Genomic DNA, 13,863 nt, shown 5'->3' with positions numbered 1-13,863 from the left:
CATTTGTGTTGATTAAGCAAAAAAGCTTCGAATCAAAAAATAGAAGAATAATTTATTTATTATAATAATCTCTTTTTATTTGATTATTTCAATAATTTTAATTTTACAACACATACTAAATAGGTTATCATTTGAAGACTAATAAGTCAATAATTAAGCTTAAAATACTTTCAATTAACCTTTAAATATAACTATCTAGTTCCTATTTAACTAGCTTAAGATAAAAAATAAACTTATGAATTTGAATATTTAAATTCTGAAAAATAAAATGAATAAATTTAAAATTTGGATGCTTTTATTTTTCATTGTGGTTTTCTTATTTCAATTTACAATTAATCCTCCAAAGAAATAGTAGATCGATCTTACAGTTTTTAATAACTAACTTTTTGCTGCTGCTATACATAACATTATATTTATATTTAATTTTGATAAATAATTTAACCAACTATACAATTTTTATAATTTTTGTGGAAAACTTCATTTGAGATTAAACTTAATTAAGCTCATATCAATCAATCAATCAATTGCTTTAATTTCTTGGCTTTTTAAAAATTGTGTTTCTTTTTAGATTATTTAATTCTTTTTCTTTAAAGAAAACCTCCTGAAAATAAATATCTTCTATTGAAATATAAAAAAAATTTTTTTAATGTAACATTAACTCTAAACATATTTATTTATTTACATTTTGAAATTAGATCTAAGTTTATGCTGTTCAAATCGTCATTTAAATATTTATTATGTAGCGAGTTTAGCTAAATATTCTGATTCTTTATTATCTGATGGATAATTTTCAGACAGCAACTCACATCGAATACATCATAAAACTCAGAAATCTCTTATTCTGCTTTCTTGTATTTTATAGAGCTATTTTTTGCATGATCCTTTTCAAATTTTACACTTAAAGATTTGAGTAAGTTGTACAGAGATTTATGATAAATATTTAACTTGTAGAAAAGTAATCCCTTGACAAGATAATACTTCATTTTAATAATATGAAATGGAATATAAGCTTATCCTGAATTCAGGAGAGATTGCAGGTTTATATAGTTTAATTTACAAATTTTTATTTGCTTTTTGATCTGAATGAGGTGTTCTAGTACTATCTTTTCTTTATTTTAAATTATTAGCTAGCATGTAAAGCATTTAAGTTAAATTAATATTGAAATGCTTTCGTAATAGTAGCACTCATACAAGTTAGAAGATTGTTTTGAAAGGCTATAAAAAATCTGTTGAGACTCTGAGAATTAGTCTATGCATTCTTCAACAATAGAAATGTTAAACTCTCCTTCTTCTCTAATTAAATATTTAGGAAGAGGTTAATTATAATTCTCTTTTTAAGGGAACAAGTCATTCTTTAGCATCATTAAGAAATTTAAATTCCCGTAACAGTGATTTTTTAACTAACCTCTCTTTAAGATGAACTCTTTCTCAAAATTTTGATTTAAATTATTCTTATTTTATTCTAATTTGTTTTGTTTCTTATCTCCATTTTTATCTGCTTAGCTAGTATGTCTATCTAAAAATATTCTAGGTAAATTTGAATTTCTAAGTGAGTTATGTTTATTCTTTAATGCTTTCTTAAATGTGCTATTATTTGAATTAGGAGTAAATGTTCGCTTTATTTAGTTTGATTAAATTTTCTAAATATTTAACTAAATAGATATATTAATTGAATTATTGAATTCATTTGTCTTTATCCTTTAAATTTAAGATTTATCAGTAGGTAAGCTTTTTTGGTTTTTAATCTATTAAAGTGTTGAATTAAATATTTAATCTCCTAAATCTTTTTCTTTTTAAGTTTTCATAAGTTTTTTTAAGGATGAGTTAATCTTCATCTTGCTATTTTCAGAATTTTATATGTTGTATTGGTTATCGAATATAATATCATCCTCTTCTTGCTATAATAAACTGCATGCTAAAGCATTTCCAAACAAATATCTTCTACTAGCAAGTATGTTCATAAATTTTTTAAGAGCTTTATTTGAACACATTTTCTCAATTCTTTGATTAAAATTTCCTGCATTTTACTCAAGCTTTGTGTCAAAGAGTACTTTTTCAGAAATTTCTAACCCTTTTTAATAGAACACTATTGCTTATATGAAGTTATTGTTTTGTGCATATAAATTGCCTATATTTATATAACTTGTAAAAAATTTGTAAAATTAAATGTATTTTACTTAAACTTTATTTATTTACCATAGCCCTTTTCCAGCCACATGATCTACAGATTTAAATGTCTTCAGACCTTAAATATACTTTTGAAAAATTTAGTTAAAATATTATGTGTCATCAAAACAAGTTGAAGATTGTTCAATTTTTTCCTCAACTTTTGTTTGAATTCCAATCACAACATCGTTGATAGCTTATAATAGATTCTTCAACTCATACTAAGTACACATCTACTAGTTTTGAATCATTTGATAGAACAAATAAATGCTGATTATATTTAATTTAATAGAGAAAATGAATATGAAATAACTTTAAAATTTTAAAGAATTACTCCTTCGGTTTGGCTTGCTGGATGAAAGTATTTAAGATATTAAGAGGTTATTCAAAATTATATTTGAGAAAGTATTTTAAAAGTGTATACATCAGAGCAAGCACAAAAAAAAATGCTAAACTTGTTCCTATTGCATAGTATTGCTTTATTTATAACATTCTTTAGTTTATTTAATTAACTGTTTGTGATGAAATTTCAGTTGAAATCACTCTAACAAAATAACCAAATAAAACAGATATTTACTAGTCAATATTACCAATACAAAGGTACATTCTCTCTATTATAGAAAAGTATTATTTGCCTTCAACAATCATTTGAAACTAAAATCCTTCCTCTTAGCTAAAGTTGCAATTTTATTTTCTATTCTAAGTCTAGCTCATGTATTCAGAAACTTATTCTAAGAAGTCATTATACTAATTCATATTGTTATGAAACTGCAATGATAGAAGAGTTTCTATATTTTACTAATCTAAAAAATATTTAATTTCTTTATATTTTTAAACGGAAAACTTACTTTTATACTTTGGATGATAAAAGATCTTAAAATCACTATCATTGCTTGATGAAGGAAGAAAAATTAGAGAGTATTGATCTTCGCTACTTTACTAGTTCTCATTCTATATCAATTAGCTTATGTTCAAATCTAGACTACTTATACTATCTTCAGATAAATTTTACTCCTCCTTTATATTTTAAGGAGATTATGATGCAGATATTGTTTTAAAAACAAAGCTGTTTATTGCATTTCCAGAGTTTATATCAATATACATAGAAGAGATAGTTCTTTTAGTAGTAAAAATTTAATTAAATAATTTTATAAATCTTTTAAATTTTACAAGTAATAATTTTATGATGCTTATTGATACCAAATTCTGCACCTCCAATCGATTGGATAGAGTCTTTTGTTCTAAAGATAAATACATGAACACTGAGGAGAATTTTCTTTTTTTTTACAACTTTAATTAAATTCATCTTTATTCTGAAATCCATCAAATTGATCTACATTTAAGTAAGAGTAGTGTTTTAGATTTGAATCATAAGAACAAATTTGGCTAAAATCTGAGTACGGAAATTAGTACCAAAACATATTTTGTTGATTTAATCTTTCCCTAGTTAATAATAAAAATAAAAGTTTTATCTTCAAATTCAAGCAAAAGTAACAAAATTAATTGAAATTAAATTAATTATTTTTAAATAAGTAATAATAAAAATATATACTTTGGTTATATCCTTGACTACAGTGAATCAGATTTTCTTACCACATTATAAAGATTTGGAAAAATTTACTAAGTTTATTAATTGACTTGCATAGATGTAAAAAATACATTTATTAGCGATTATTTCAGAAGAAACGATCTTTATTCTAAAGTTAAATCACTCCAATTATCAATTTATGGTGAAGACCATCCAAAATATTACTACTTATCTAAATACAAAAAATTATTTGATTTTATATTTTTTAAAATTTATTTACAATAATCTTAAGTTGCAGTTGGGTCTTGTTGGATTTTATTTTTGAAATATTAAATGTACTAGCACTGATCCTATTGATTGAAGTCATTAGCAACTAAAAAATTATATTTCCCATTTATTTACTGCATTTAAGTTAAATCACCTCCTTAGCTTTACCAACTTACTATTAATATTAATATTAAAGTAATAAAATTAACTATTTATGAATGAATATCTTTATTGTTTCGAAGTGCTAAAATTTTCGCTTTTTATATAAATTTCTTACCAAGTTGATCTAGAGTTTTTGATTACAATTTTTGGCTAAACTTCCCTAATATTTATGAAGAGGTTGCCATCCTTTATAAGTTAGATCTTATTGTGTTTACCTTTGATTAAGCCAATAAAAGTAAATAGTTTTGGTTGGCATCGTTAATATAATCTCTACTCATATCCTACCTTAAATTTTTAATAAATTCTCCTTTAGTATGTGTATAATTTCATTGAAGAATGAAAAAAATTATATAAATTAATAAAAATAAAATGAATTTACATTTGAGAGAGGTAGAGAAACTAGCACATCCCCAAATATAATAAAACTCCTAAGAATAAAGATAAGCATAAAGGGCCAAAAACAATAATAAATCTACATTATTCATCAGATAATTTACAAAAGTACTTGCATTTAAGCTTTAATATATAACATTTACTTTTTTTATCTTTTTTTTTATTCTAAATTAATTCATTTCTCATCATGTTAACGTATTTCCATAAAAACTATCCATTTTTGATCTTTCTATTAGTATTGTAATATTATTCATTTTTCTACATTTTAATTAAAAAAACTATTTATTATAATCCTTGCTTTTTATCTTTAAATGTCTTTATATTAAGTTTTGTTGGACCTTATTTTACAAACGAACAATAATTTAATTAAAGAAATTGAATATATTAAAGTAGGTCAATTACTTATTAAAAAACTCATTATCTTAAAATAAAATCGATCACATTTATATTTAATAGATATAGTTAACTAAATTTTAACTTAATCTTTACAGTTTTTTGAGCTTAAATTTTTTAGGATATTCAATTTTTTCACATTATTTTAAAAGTATTTTTAAAATAATTTCAACTTTTTTATTCAAAATTTTTTTTACAATATATTAAATTTTATAAAATAATATAAATTATCTACTTCCATAAATTAATTGAATAAAATAAACTGCTAAATTTATTATTAAATACCCCAAATAGTAATATCCAAGCCTTTTACCACAGCTTTACTTTCTTATTTTATAGATCTATTAAGATAAATAAATATAAATTAAAATACTAATAAATGCTAATACTATAAATAGAAATCTTAATTCATACCATTTAAGCAAAATCATTAAAATTTTATTTTTAAATTTGAAAATATCTTTAAATCCCTTTAAAAATTAATAAAATCCCTCTTAAGATATGAATTATGTTAAGTACTAAAAGCAAAATTATTTTTAAAAAGGCAAATTTATCATTCAACTTTCATAAGAATCACATAAAATAATTTGATGGATCTTAGTTAATGATTATAAGCTAAAATTAGAAATATTCTAATAAAAAATTGAAAATTTATGAAAATAAATATATGTATTATTTATCTATTTATCTATCTATTAATGGTATTTATTTTTAGACTAGCACTTAATAGAAAATCTTTGAATATTACTAAATATATATAATCATAAATTTAATTATTATTAAATATTAATATGGGGTCCATAAATTAAATTAAACTTTTATATTAAAACATAATATTTAATAATAAATAGGTATTATGAATGTAAAAAATTTTAGATTGATTAGTCTATTTGCAAAGTTAAGCATACTTAACTTATTTTATTATAATAAAATTAATGAACTAAATAAAAAGCATGCTAGAACCAATTATGATGTGATTTTTTTATGCTATTTTTTTATATTTTTTATGTAGTAACAATTTAGAGATTTAAGTTTTAAAAATTAATTTATATTAATTATGAAAATTTACTTGAGCTTTAGAAATATATTTTACTTATTTTTGATACTTAAAAAAGAAAATAAGCTTTCTTAATTTACTTAATATACTAAAACTGTGGTTTATTTTTGTTATTCATTAAAAGTTAAGTAAATAAATATGTTTGTAGAACAGATAAATTGTAATAAAAAATTTGATGCCACACTCTCTTTTTAAAAAGTAGAACCTTTTAATTTTATGTTTCTTTTTAAATTAATTTTCATAATTAATACTTAAAAGGTTATTATTTTAAGTGGAAAAAATCAATTATTTATAATTTATTAATTAAAAAATTTTCTAAAAGCCTCAAAAAACCAAAAAATGACAAAATATTTAATTTTAGTTTTACTTAGTCTGTGTGCTTTGATTTATTCCTAAGGCACTGATCCAAGTTGCTAACCTAATGGAATTAAGCTAAGCTTAGGAGATAATTTTGATCTTTCCACTTAATACGACAAAGAAAAACTTCTAAAAGCTACCCGCCACGACTATACTATTACTTACTTTACTAAAGTAAAATTATTAAAATTTTATTCAACACTAACTTAAAAAATAAGGCTAATTGTCCCAAAAACTATTGCGAAGTTTATACAAGCTTGGATTTAAAAGTTAAATTAACCTTGAATCCTGTCTAAATCAAGAGATTCTGTAAAAAAAACTATCAAATTTTTAACAAATTAATATAGCTTTTATCAAAAAGTTTAACCTAAGGACACTACTGGAATTGCTAAAACAGAGACAAGAACTGAAGATTTTGAAATGTACATATATGAATATTAGCTTGATGCTTCTATTCTTAAATTCAAACCTGATTCTTTAATCTCCTATAAGTGTTTCTATCTTTCAGGTAATTTACTATATATCTACAAAGACTAATTTGATTAATAAATTAGCATTTTTTTTAGTAAACTTTATTTTATTTTAAAATAAAAAATAGATGACTCTACTCCAGTATTAAAAGATAAGTAAATAAATTAATTAATTGATTCATATTTAGTTCTACTTAATATTTATACAATTTTTGAATTAAATAAAGAGGATTATTTGAGTTCTACCACATTGACTATTCCAAACTTAAGGAAAGAGAATTCAAATTTGCTTGGGTCGCTGATTATGATATAAATCCTAATACTAAATATGGCAACAGACAATTTGGTAAAGACAATATGTACATCATGGATAAATATGTAATATTACTATAAATTCTTTATTTTTAAGTATTTTTCATATTATTTGTTAAAACAGATCAAATAAGAGAGAAAGAACTTTGTTGGTATTATAGCTGGTGGAGATTATGCCTACGATCTTAATGATGACAGTGGCTAAAGAGGAGTAAACTTCTTAAAAGCTGCAGAATTTTCCTATGCAACCATTCCTTATGTGGTAATTATTTTCATAAATATCTCACATATACATATTTTTAATGCAAATCCATTATAATTAAAATTTAGACTATTGCTGGTAATCACGAAGAATGGTATAATTATAGCTATTACAAATCTTTCTTTAGAAATCCTAGATCATCTATTTCTGAAAGTGACTACTATACCTTAAGCATAGGTGATTTATTGCTTGTAGGAATGAATACAAACAAATATATTAAAGACCCAAAAACCAATCAAAATATTGGAATTGATAAGTAATGGTTATAGTAACTTCTTAAATGGTTTGATGATACCATGACTGAAATGAAAGGCAAGTATAGATGGTCTATTGTTTATTCTCACTAAAATATCTACTGCTTCGAAGATTTTGCTACCAGTGCTTGTTATTCAAACCCTGAAATATTTTCTGATGTAAATATTAATTCATTCATTCATTTTTATAACTTAAGTGTTTCCAATAATTATTAAGGATATTTTTTATTTAGATAAATTTATTTCAATACAAAAAAATATTTTATTTATATTAATCATTGATTTTAATTAAAAGCAAACTATTTTATTTACTTTTGATTAAAAATTATTGATTTTTTTCTAAAAATTAAGTATTTTTCTTAATTATACTTTACTTGAGATTAATGTTTATTTGGAAATAATATCTCCTAAGAAAGGATAATATTTTTGGAATGTTAAAAATAATTTTTATTTTTTTTGTGTTTTGATTGAAAAATAATTAAAATTTTTGAAAAAAATAGTTAGAAGATCTTTTAAATAAACACAAAGTTGATATTTATCTTGCTGGACATGTTCATGCTTATGAAAGAATTTAACCTAATTATAAAGGATAACCAAAATTCAAATAAACAGAATAGTGCAAAATGAAAAGTTGCTCTTTGTATGAATCACCTGAAGCTCCAGTTTATGTAGTTGATGGTTCAGGTGGTACCTACCATTACTTCCCTAAGGATTCAGGATGTAAAATAAAATTTTTTTGATTATATTCTTATAACTGATTTTAAACTTAACAATAATTAGATCCTGGAGGATAGCTTACAGTTACAAGCGATAGAACTTTAGGATTTAGTACAGTAACTGTTAAAAATTCTACTCATTTAGTTTTTGAGCATATTCTTTCAGATTCTTTGGAAGTCTTTGATTCCTTCACAATCTACAAACCATTAGTAAACGAAGCAGTTATCGAAGATAATAAATAAAATACTTAATACATTAAAGAAAACGAAAACGAAGATGAACATAAAAAGATGTACATAATTTTCTTTGTGATTTTAGGTTTTATTGCTGCTTGCAATCTAGTTGCATTTTTATGGTTTAAAATTAAGTTAGAAAACAAAATTCGTTAAAAAGTATAAATTAGATAAAGCGATACTGAAAAAATGGCTGTCATTTCAACTAACTAATTCTGAATTTGATATTTAAGATAGAATTAATTTTTTATATACTTATTTAAAGTATTCTCAATATATTTTTTTGTAGTTTAAATCAATTTAATTTATTTTTTAATATTTTTATTTTCAATCAACAACTAATAATTTTTATAAATAAATAAATATGTAAATTATTTAATAAATAAAATACCAAAATTAGTATTTAAATTTCTATGTTTTAATTAGTTCAAGTTATTTTAGAATATTTATCCTTTATCATAATATTTCTTAAAGTCACAAAGGAATTATTTTTGTATCTGCCCACTTCTCTAATTTGAAAAAAACCTCAAAAAATCCTAGCTCACCTTTTTAAATTAATTATCATTTTAAAAAAAAATATTTTTAATAAAAATTATAAATATTTTACAGTAATTTTAGGCAGCTGATTAAAGGTTCTAAATATCGCTTTACAAAGTTTCTAATTAAAAAGAGCTAAGCTTTATATTTGCTTCCTAAATTATTTAGTAGATGTTTTAGAGAGCCTCAAGACTATCTAAAGGATCATAGTATCTCTTTATCTAATTTGAATATTAAATGCAAAGAAATTAATTTGGATGGAATTTATTAAAGTTCAACGCTTTTAAGTTATATTTGAGAGATTTTTTATAATTTTTTTTAGATAATTCAATCTAAGCTAGAATTAAGTAATATTTTGCCATTACAACATTTAGAGGAATTTAATTGTGTTAAAGACTGATAAAATCATTAGTTTTAATATTCTAATATATATTGTAAATAACTTAAAGTGTTTCCTCAATTATAACTTCTCTTTTTTACAAAATGATATGGCATTTACAAATTAAGATCAATGTAAGCATGCTCATAACTTTATTTTCATATCTTTTATATTTATTAAAACTCTAAGTGTTAATTTATTAAAATATTTATAAACTTTCATAAAGGATATCTAGAGCCTATGCAATAAAATTTTTTTCATTTGAAAATAGTTCGTTTATTTTAGTATCATCTTTTTCTTTTTAAGCATAGTTTTATTTTTCAAAAAATCTATTCGAAAAATAGAATTTTCTACTTCGATAATTAACTAGACTCTCTCTTGAATTAATTTATGGAGATTAAATTAATTCCAAATTTTGTTTTGTTTCATAAAATTTCCCTGATAAGATATTTTCATCATTCACTGAGATAATTTAATTTATATCTATTTAACTCTTTTATTATTTTTGTGATAATTTATTTATTTTTTAGTAAATTTCTTGCTTTTTATCAAGATATAATTTTAATTAATCTGGATTATCAAATTTGTTATTTTTTTACAGCATATCAAAAAAATCATTTTAAAGAGATGTTTATTTTCTTAAACTTACTGAATTTTTTGTATTTTAATTAAAACTCATCATAAAATCATGCAAAAGCTCTTTTTTATCTTCCTCAAGAGCAATTTGATAGTACTATTAAAATGCCTATCCTTAACATCCTAAAGAAATATTTCTAATAATCAATTAAGCTAACTAAAACTTCCTGCAAGCATGCAAATTCATAAATAAATTAAATTTTTTACACAAAAACATTTATTTTTCAGGAAGGCTTTTAGAGTTATCTAGATCCTTAAAGAATTCCTAAAGTATTTCATCTGAAATAATGTTAGCTTTTTATTAGTAAACTAAAGCTTTTGGATATTCTTTTTTCAATATATGAATAAATCCTAAATTATTCATACTAAATGTAAAATTTGTTAAAATATTTAATTTAATTCTTCAAAATATTTACCATAAACTCTATCCAATTTTATGATCAACAAGAAAATAAACTTTGGCTGCTTCCACATACTATTGGATTACTTTATCCAAATTTTCAATATTTTCGTCAGAATCCATTTCTTTTTCAACTTATATTTAAACAGAAATAACTATTTAATTAATTGCTGTTATAATATTTTAAAGCTCATATTAAGTTTTGAACTTTCCATTTTGTATCATCTAATTTAGCTCGTGAATGCTAATTTATAAAAATATTTCATAAAATATTTATAAAAGATATAAAAATTACTCCTTAGAATCAGCTGACTACAAGAAATTATTTAAAATTGAAATAGGAATATCAAAGTTATGCATTAAAAGTTATTTTAGCATGAAGTAAAGCAATATAAATAAAAAGCTAAAAGAACTAACTACAACGTAAGTAAATAGTTAATTCATTCTCTTTATCGATTATGTGATTTGGGAGATATATTTGTCATAAACAGTTTATGCTATGCACCGAGCAATATATCCTACAGTTAGTACTTTCTACTCGTAAAGATTTCCATAACATATTTATATAGCAGAAAAAAGTGTTAGAAATGTTTACCCATTTTTAGTTATGTACTCGTAATGATTTTAAGAATTAGAATTTAGTTGATTTGTGCAATTATTTAATCTTATATTTGTGTTTGTCATAAAAGATGTTTTGTTTAAATATAATTCAATTTCTTCTTCTTTATTTGCTGAATTTTAGAACTCTAATTCATATATTTTTGCTTTTTGATCTATTTTACAATTGAATTTTAATAAATATTTTATGTAAAATAAATTTAAGTTTGAAAAAAATAATAATTATATTAATAATTAAATTAATTTTTCTCACTATTTAAATAAATAGTTAATCTAACTAAGTTAATTAAACAAAACTCTTATTTTTAACTTTAATTATAAGTAAATATCTAAGAATAAATCAAATTTACAAATAAAAGTTTTTATATAAAATGAATTTTGTAAGGTAATTAATTTAATATTACCAAATTTAATAAAGATTTATCTTTCAAAATTAATTTACCAATTTAGGCAAGCTAATTTTTTGAAAATAGCTTTAAAAATAAAAAAGTGATTATTGTTGATATTTATCTTTGTTTGAAATTTTCTTATTTAAAATAACTTGATTTTACCTTTTATAAGTGGATGGGTAATAGCTGTGTATTCGTAGTTACCTTAGAAATCATCAAAATTTTTTGTTGCAGCAGAAACAATATATGAATATTCTGTTGTAGAATTATTTTGTTATTTATATCTTTATTAAAGCTCTTATAAGTTGAAATCTAATCCTAGAACTGCGTCAGCCTTTTCATTTCCTTATAGAGTAACTTCGTTAAATAAATTATTACTTTAGTCTTATTTTACAACTTTAAATGTTGCAGTAGAAATAAGTGAATTAGTATCATAATCAATATAAGGATCACTAAATGAGCTTTATATATAAGTATAATATATAAATTTTTAATGGTTAATCAAAAAATTGTAAATTACACATAAGAAGAAGAATTGGAGCTCAAATACCATGGTCTACAACGGACATCTAAAGGATATAATCGTTTGATATTTTCATATTCACACATGCAATTATTTTAGCTCTTTGGATCTTAAGGGTTAAAGCAATAAGTATAATTTGGGTTCATGTATTAAAAACCATTAAATTAAGATGTGCTATTAAACAAGTATCCTCTTCTCTTACCGTTCTGATTGATTTGGCAGGAAAAAGGGCTTCCAAATTATGGTTGATTCCAATAATTATCTGATAAAAGCCTTGGCCTAAAATAATTTAATAAAGTCAAAAAATACTTTAAAAAAATAAGAAGAATTTTATAAAAATTAACATTAAGAAAAATTAAATTTTTCGAAAGTTATTTCCAAAAAAAAGGAAATACACTTAAAATCTTAATTAATTTGAAAAATAACTCATTTGTTTTTTTCTTTAATTGCAATTTTATGGTATTAATTTAATTATTTTTACACTAAAGTAGTTGTTACACTCATTCCATCTTTCCCATTTACCAAATAATAAGCCATAGTTTTTATTTCTTCATACTTCTAGTTTAAGAGGTAAGCAGGAGATAAAGATTACAAAATAGCCATTTAAGAGATAATAAACTGCTTTTGAGTATCACTTAATTCACTCCAGTACCCTACCTAAGGGTTTCCCCAAGTAAAATACTACTGATTTACTTTTACAAAAGCAGATTAATTTATTGATTGGATTAAATGATGATAATGTATTATTGAATATAATAAAATGCAAAATTACAATAATTATAGTCGCTCTGTTAATTTTAATTCTACATTTAGGTCAAATAATCTTAGGCTTGACAAATATCATCTATGTTGAAGTCGTTTGAAGTTAAAAAATTCCACTTTTTATCAGAATACTGAGTGGATATTAAATTTTAGTCAATAACTAATGTTAATTAAATTAAATACTTTTTTATCAGTAATTAATGAATAAAATAAATGAGTAACTAAAAATATGAATTAGTTAGACTATATTTATTGATATTTTCGTCATATTCTAAGCTTAAAAATATCTAAAATACTTAATGTATCTTTTTATCTTACAAACAATTCTAAGTTAAAAAAGAAGAATAAATTACTGAAGTCATTGTAGCTAATCTTTGATTAAATCTTTCTTATAAATGACCCAATCGTTTGGGTTTAAGATGATATCCTTTAGAATCCAATTGAAACCTTCAATTATTCAGATTAATTTATGTATTTGAGGTAATCTCTAAAATAATTGAGCATAGTACTTTATAAATTATTTTACCTTATATACCAAAAAAGTTTAATTCAAACGTTTCGACTAATTTAAACATATTTACATATTTTAGATATAAATAAACTTCATTGAAACAGAGTAAGCAATGGCTATTACTAAGAGCATAAGTGTATATGGCATAAATATAAACAAAAAGCGCATCATATTTTCTTTAAACTATCCTTTTGAATCTTGTCTTGATTTGCCAATGCTTTATTCAAGCTTACCATCTTTTTGTTTTTGAGCTTTTTTCTCTTGTTAATTGATTTCTTCATCTTTAATAACCATATTAAAAACAAAATATTAATATTGATAATTTTTGTTAAATTATAATAAAAATTTATTAGATAATGCTAATTATTTGTCAAAACTTAATTTTAAATTTTAGGAACTCCTTTGTTATATTATCACATACATACAATTTATTTTTTAATAAAAATTCTTAATAGGTATTATCACTATCAAGGATTAAACATTTCATACATCTTATTTAAAATTGTTAGTTTTGAGAAAAAAATTTTATTTTGCAAA

General features: G+C 22.1%; 3 protein-coding genes across 3 annotated transcripts; 1 reads left to right on the top strand and 2 right to left on the bottom strand. All coding sequences in view use genetic code 6, as the record gives it.

Moving 5' to 3' along the window:
- Positions 1-71: 71 nt before the first annotated feature.
- Positions 72-4,862, bottom strand: TTHERM_01027620 (tetratricopeptide repeat protein). The gene is made up of 10 exons (XM_001030699.2): positions 4,503-4,862; positions 4,239-4,408; positions 3,975-4,136; positions 3,719-3,926; positions 3,337-3,609; positions 3,015-3,283; positions 2,501-2,969; positions 2,197-2,436; positions 683-2,142; positions 72-618 (listed from the first exon to the last, which is right to left on the bottom strand). Exons 1-10 carry the CDS (start codon positions 4,778-4,780, stop codon positions 521-523), a joined length of 3,627 nt encoding a protein of 1,208 aa, XP_001030699.2. The 5' UTR covers positions 4,781-4,862; the 3' UTR covers positions 72-520.
- A 1,443-nt stretch (positions 4,863-6,305) lies between these two features.
- On the top strand, positions 6,306-8,790 carry TTHERM_01027610 (ser/thr phosphatase family protein; the record flags this gene model as incomplete). Its single annotated transcript, XM_001030698.3, has 9 exons — positions 6,306-6,497; positions 6,542-6,632; positions 6,685-6,831; positions 6,922-6,949; positions 7,021-7,171; positions 7,230-7,367; positions 7,436-7,780; positions 8,122-8,341; positions 8,402-8,790. The coding sequence occupies 9 exons, from the start codon at positions 6,306-6,308 to the stop codon at positions 8,788-8,790; spliced, it is 1,701 nt and encodes a 566-aa protein (XP_001030698.2).
- A 255-nt stretch (positions 8,791-9,045) lies between these two features.
- Positions 9,046-13,719, bottom strand: TTHERM_01027600 (transmembrane protein, putative; the record flags this gene model as incomplete). The annotated part of the gene is made up of 10 exons (XM_001030697.4): positions 13,397-13,719; positions 13,169-13,341; positions 12,826-12,975; positions 12,535-12,745; positions 12,051-12,332; positions 11,693-11,991; positions 10,819-11,296; positions 10,540-10,767; positions 9,179-10,488; positions 9,046-9,116 (listed from the first exon to the last, which is right to left on the bottom strand). Exons 1-10 carry the CDS (start codon positions 13,618-13,620, stop codon positions 9,046-9,048), a joined length of 3,426 nt encoding a protein of 1,141 aa, XP_001030697.4. The 5' UTR covers positions 13,621-13,719.
- Positions 13,720-13,863: the final 144 nt, after the last annotated feature.

The sequence above is a fragment of the Tetrahymena thermophila genome (genome assembly GCF_000189635.1).
Source record: "Tetrahymena thermophila SB210 genomic scaffold scf_8254505, whole genome shotgun sequence".
In the NCBI taxonomy this organism is placed as follows: domain Eukaryota; phylum Ciliophora; class Oligohymenophorea; order Hymenostomatida; family Tetrahymenidae; genus Tetrahymena; species Tetrahymena thermophila.
The sequence above is the reverse complement of the archived record's forward strand: the minus strand, read 5'-3'. Positions and strand labels throughout refer to the sequence as shown.